General features: G+C 46.8%; 1 protein-coding gene across 3 annotated transcripts in view; it reads right to left on the bottom strand.

Moving 5' to 3' along the window:
- Positions 1-2,309: 2,309 nt before the first annotated feature.
- NPAS2 (neuronal PAS domain protein 2) overlaps positions 2,310-6,000 on the bottom strand; it is a 158,792-nt gene continuing 155,101 nt past the window's right edge. For all 3 annotated transcript variants that reach the window (XM_040454043.1, XM_040454041.1, XM_040454044.1), the window contains 2 exons: positions 5,607-5,787; positions 2,310-3,713 (listed from right to left, as the gene is read on the bottom strand). In XM_040454043.1, the coding sequence (XP_040309977.1) occupies positions 3,543-3,713; positions 5,607-5,787 (352 nt within the window). In that variant the 3' untranslated portion in view covers positions 2,310-3,542. The remainder of the gene's footprint in view (positions 3,714-5,606; positions 5,788-6,000) is intronic.

Here is a 6,000-nt window from a genome sequence, read left to right as displayed (position 1 = left end):
AGCCTCAGGGGTCAGGCCAGTCACTGCTGGCCTCCCAGAGACCAAAACCTTTAAGATGAACGTTTTTAGCTGGGTTTTTCTCCCATGTCTTTTTACTTTTAGTGATTACCAGGGAATCCTTAAAATGAGACAGGATTCGAATGCTTCCCTGTAGGGGCAGCAAGGAAGAAGATGCCAGTCTCGAGGGGGCAACAAACCCTAAAATGCTGAAGGGTCTTTTTGGGTAGATTGTGCTTAGGAAGGTCCAATGGGATTTCCTAAGAAAAGCCACTGAAAGATTGTTAAGATGAAAGGGGTGTGGTGGTGCAGAAGGAAGGCACTAAAGGAAGATCTGTCCAGTAGTCGCATTCCAAAGCTTGCGTATTCCAGAGTTACATTTCAACCGCTTCTTACGAGCCAAGGCTTTACAGTTTTCCGAAGAGAAAGGTCATGATTTTTTCTGGAAACAAGACAGGGTTACAAAGCCACCTTTTAAAGAGCGGAATTAAATGAATCAAAATCTTAGGGATTGAACTTCCACTGATGTTATGTGCGTTTATTTATTTATTTATTTATTTATTTATTTATTTTGCTTTTTTTTGATGTTATGTGGGTTTAAAGAAATGTTGCACAATAAGAGTTTTCTGAGTTTATCCAGATTCTGAACATGTATGAAATTTAAGCAATGCTAAATTAAATTAGTAACATGGTTTGTACTCTGCCATCTTTCAATGGCTTCCAGCTTGAAAATCCTAGTACAATAAGTATGCTGCTTCCATTAAAAATCTTGATTTACTTAGGATTCTGACGGCCAATTAAAATACAAATACAGAAAAATCAGATGTATAATAAACCTTCGAATTTACAGAACAGTTCAATTGCCAAATAGTTCATCTAGTTTCACACAGACTCTTTTGTGGTGTCTAAATGTGGTGTCTTTCCTGATTGGATTATGCAGGGCTGGCAGTGTGGGTGGTGAAAGAATTTACCCAAGGCAGAAAGGTGATAGAAGTTTACTGAATACACCACAAGGGAGCTGCAAGCAGGACAGCAAAAGAGAGGCTGTCTGCAACAAGATGGTGGGGGCTGTTTTAAAAGAGGGAAGGTGAGGAGGTATGGTGAGGTATGGAATGACCCCTTTTTTGGTAACTGAGCCTGGTTGTAGGTAGCCCTTTGGTTAATTGCAGCCTATGGATATTTTGAGGTGGGTCACTTGATGGGCTTGTCTGTATTCAGCCATGGGGCCACTGTCTGCCTTTTCTATATATTCCATTGCTCGAGCCTGTTTGCCTTAAAAGCAGCCTCTACATTTTTCTTTTATTTATTATTAAGTAGGCTCCACGCCTAACATGGAGCTCGAACTCATGACCCTGAGATCAAGAGTCACATGCTCCACTGACTGAGCCAGCCAGGCAACCCCTAGACTTCTCATTTTAGAAAGAGGGTTCACTTCTGATTCCTTTAAAGAGTAGTAAATGATACTAAAGCATGCAGAACATTGAGACTTACCTTTTTTTGGGAATACAGCAATTGTGTGAACAATAGAACTCCTTTTTTGGTGACTTTATTTGCATAGCCTCTTGTGCCAGCCAAAAGTGATCTTTGCCATGGAACAGAGGAGCTACCCCTACTTCACAGGGAGGCAGGTAGAAGCACAGAACTATAGCAATGGAACAAGGAAAGAAAGTTCTCTTGGGCCAATGTTTACAGAAAGGGCTGTGCTGAGCAGTGCCATCTCCGTGATTCTCAATCATGGTGTGCCAGGGCACCCTTATGTCAGCGTGATGAGGCCTCATGGGGGGGGGGGGATTCTGTAGTTGGCAGAAGTCTCCTAGATGCTGCTGTTATATCTCCCCCCACCAACAAAACGTGTGTACACACCTCTCACACACAGACACAGAAAGCCCATGCACATCACTGATAGATCTAAGTGTTGGCAGTTGGAGCCCATGAAGTCCAGCCCAGGTGAGTTTAATTATGAGTCGTGACTGCTTTGATGCAGATTGTCTCCGTCAGAGCCACAGATTCCCTATGTCTAGAAGGCTGAGATGTTTCCAGGGGCTTTTGCTGTTTCTGTTTGTTGTGCTGTCATCTTTATACCGTTGTCGTTTTTTTTTTTTTCTGGCACAACCTTTAATTATGAAGGTCAGGAGCCTGATGGGCTGGTGCATATGTTGCAGCTCAAAAAACCTGATTTATTCATTGCTTGCTTTCACCTTTTTGATATCTTCGATTATCCTTAGAAATGTCTTGAAATTAAAAAAAAATGTTAATGAAGAAAAGATGTATGCATGCATGTATACCAAGGGACAGAAACTGCCTCCAGAGGAAATTGTACAAATTCGTTAATTTATTACAAAATTTCCACTCACAGAAAAACACAGGAAAACTTTTATACTTTTATATTTGGGAAAGGAACTGGCGTCTCAGATACAAAATAATTTACACATAATCCATACAATTTTATTTTATATAGAAATAGGTCATTATTACAACAGCTGTACAGTTCACTACACTTCGTCTTTTACATAAAACCTTTTTCTTTAGAAACATCTCAACATAACAAAACATACAAAAAAAAGCAAAGTGCATTTTGAAAAGGAGAATCCAATCCTCGGTCTTATCATGAAAGATCTGTAGAAAGATGCAGCATTCTGACTCAAGGGGCCGGTGCGTGGTGGGGTCTCCTCGGGGACCTGGGGCTCCACAGGCCTGTCTGGCTTGTGGAACCTCTTCCTCCAAAGTCTCATAGTTCCCGACAGAATTCCGGAACATCAGCTGCATGATTGTGCTTTGCTTTGAGTCGGCCTTTGTAGTTGCAATCAACCAAGTAAACAGGAACAGTCCAGTGTTATATTTAGGGGAAACAATAATCACCAGAACGGGCATGGGGTGAAGAACCTCCTTCCATTAGGTTTTAGGCCAGAGGGTGTGGGTCTGCAGCCTGGTGAAGAATGACCAGCTCTGCCATCTGATTGGTGGGCTGGTTTTGTTACTGCGGTCTCCAAATGAAGTCAGGAGACCTTATTATTTTTAAAACCTGAAAGTGCCTAAGTTATCTCCTCTGTGCAGCTGTGCAAATTAAAACAAAAACAACCATTTAAAAATAATGAAAAATAATCTCTTTATTCTCTCTCTTCAACAGATCTCTGACCCAGTGCTTCTCGAATGCAAAGAAAAGAGGGTCAAGAGAGTGAAGGCCAGCTAGCAAGCGTGCCGGCTAGAGGGACCAGTGCGCTCTCTCAGGAGGACGCAGCGAGCCGTGCCACCTGCTAAGTCAACTGAGTAACGACACTTACGCGGGGGCACTCGGTTCCCATCCGAGTATGGCTGTAGAGTGTGCCCGAGAAACACACAGGCAAGGGAAATACGGCCAGTACTCTGATCATGTGTCACATGCCAGCTGCTATGCTCCGGAGAAGGTTACCATCCAGGAGTTCTGAAATGTATGCAGTGTGCATAAAAGCCAAGGGTTTAAAACTCCTCTCCCCCACTCCTGTGGCCACTCCCATTGTCCGTCCATTGGTTAAAGCTGATTGTGACCCGACTGAGGTGCCAGGGCACTACCGGGGCGGCTGCTGGAGGCCCGAGGACTCAGACAGGCTGCTGACCCTTCGGGGTGGGCGTGGGGGCTGGGGTGGGGGTGGGTAGCCCAGGGTCCCTGGCGGTTGCGAGTAGGTGGAGAGAAGTAGGGAGTCCTGCTGCTCACTGTGCAAAGAGGTCGGTGCCTGTACCTGCGAAGAAGAGACAAAGGGCTCCAGAGGTGCCTCTGTGCTTTGGCAACTCCTCCGCTGAGATGCTGGGGCGGCAATGCCGGTGTGGTCAGACTACAGGCCTCACCTCCATGGCTGGGAGGGGGGCGGGTGGGATCTCGTGGTGGCAGGACCTTGGGGGTAGGGTGGGTGGGGAAGAAAGGAGCCTGAGGCTCCCCCAGGTGGGTGTGAATTCGGAAGCCGAGCACTAGGGGTTCCTTTGGGCCAGTGGGCCAGGGACTAGGCTTTGGGGAATGGTTTCCTGAACATGTGGCCTATATGTTTTGGGATGTTGGAACCTGAGACCACATGCAGATAACTGACAGAGCAGAATCCAAACACACGTGCAGTCGGCATACTTTTCACCATGGTCCCTGATTCGGTAACTACTTCCAAATACTGCCATTCGCCAGCATCTACTGGGGAACATCCTCATTTGAAGCTCAGAAACTTCAACTGGTCAAACCCTAACTTTGGAACTGTCAGCCCCATCTCCCACTATTCTCGTCTATGAAATCTCCCCCATCCAAACAACCCAGGACACCACAGGCACACCTGCCCCTCCACTTTTGCTCAGGCTGTCTCTCTTGTTGGAACACTGTCCCTTCCTGTCTTTTCACTCCATCCACACCTCAGCTCTGCAGCAGGTGCCGCCCTGCCCCCCCCCCCCCACCCCGGCCTCGAGTACTTCCTCCACGAAGGCCTCCAGGCACAGTGCTCTTACCTGGCACTAACCCAGAATCTGACAGCTCTCTGTGACATCCCCTCTCCCCACAATGCACCCTGAGGCCCCTGAGGGCAGCAAACAGGCCCAAGTGCTCTGTGTATTCTTAGCACCACATCTTGAAGTTACAGGTGTCTGTGAACATGTGTGTTGCCAAGGCTGAAGAAAGACACAGGAGGCCTCTAACTCTGCCCAGACCATCCCTGTCTTCTCACTTCACCTGAACCCATCCAAAAATTGCTTCTGTGTCCTGCAAAATGACAAGACATGCCACACTGAAGTCTAGAGTTGGGTCCCACTATGCTTGAGGTCAGAGAACTTTGAAAGGTATATCACAAATGGTTTAGCATCTTTGGAATTAAATTGTATTCAAGACCTTCAAGGGTGACTCCTTTCATCTTTATCCCTCTATCCTTAAAATGTCTCAGTCACCGCACTCTCCTGTGGCTTTGAAGGTGCCCAAGCACGGTAGGCAGAGTGACAGAAAAGCTATGCCCTGCCCTGTGGTGGGGGCTGGAGGCCAGGAAGGATGTACACAGGACAGGGTCAGGGCTGGGGCAGGAAGGTGCTCTGGGCATATGTCAGAGGGAAGGCCAGAGCCCAAGCAGACACTTCTGTCCCATCTGAACTCCAATTACTGGCTCTCAGGCTCCAGTGATTTGGCACTTGCTTGAAGTAAGTGGTGACCACATGTAAATGTGCCCCACATTTCCCTGGAAAGCCCCAAATTCATGCCACATGATTGTATTTATCAGGCAAGTTTGATGTATCTTTAAACATGGTTTAATTTTATATTTGTATCAGACTTTGTGTATAAACACACTAACGAGTCTGACAAACACAGTAGTCAGTGTCTGATTTTTGCTCTAAAAGTAGAGCAAAAAAAAAAAAAATATGGACACTATAATAAAAATACGGATCTATGAGGCATAATGGCTGAGTCTAAGTTCTCATACTAAAGATGCACGGATTTTATAAACTTTAAGTATTATAAACTTCATAGACTGCAAAGATTCAAATGCAAATCTATGTGGGGCTTATTTCGGAACTGAGGACTAGAACCACCCTGAAAGCAAGGGAGGGAAAGCCTGCCAGGCCTCTGCCTTGGAGCCGGGCCCTGTGCCCTCACGCATGAGTGCGGCGGTGCCCACCTGCAGGAAGTGCTGTGCCTGCTGCGGGGCCTGTGCGGGCTGCAGGGGTGACTGCCTGGAGGCGGCGGCGGGGAAGCTGGGCTGAGGCACCGCCTGTCCCATCAGCAGGACGGGGGGCGAGGTGCTGCTGCTGGTGGTGTGCATGTCTGCATTTTGAAACACGGCCTGGCTCTGCGGATACCTGTTGGGTCACACGTGGGAAGGAGAAAACAGACTTTTGAGAAAGAGGTGTTCATGTGACACCAACAGCACAGGCAACGACAAAAGGACACTCAGACTGGACTTCATCAGAATTGAAAACTTTGCTGCCTCAAAGGACGTTATCCATGGATTGAGAAGGCCACCAGTGAAAAATATTTGCGAATCATATATCTAATGAAGGACTGATGCCCAG

This window comes from Herpailurus yagouaroundi, unplaced genomic scaffold (genome assembly GCF_014898765.1).
Source record: "Herpailurus yagouaroundi ecotype Mexico unplaced genomic scaffold, PumYag 210, whole genome shotgun sequence".
Lineage (NCBI taxonomy): Eukaryota > Metazoa > Chordata > Mammalia > Carnivora > Felidae > Herpailurus > Herpailurus yagouaroundi.
The sequence above is the reverse complement of the archived record's forward strand: the minus strand, read 5'-3'. Positions and strand labels throughout refer to the sequence as shown.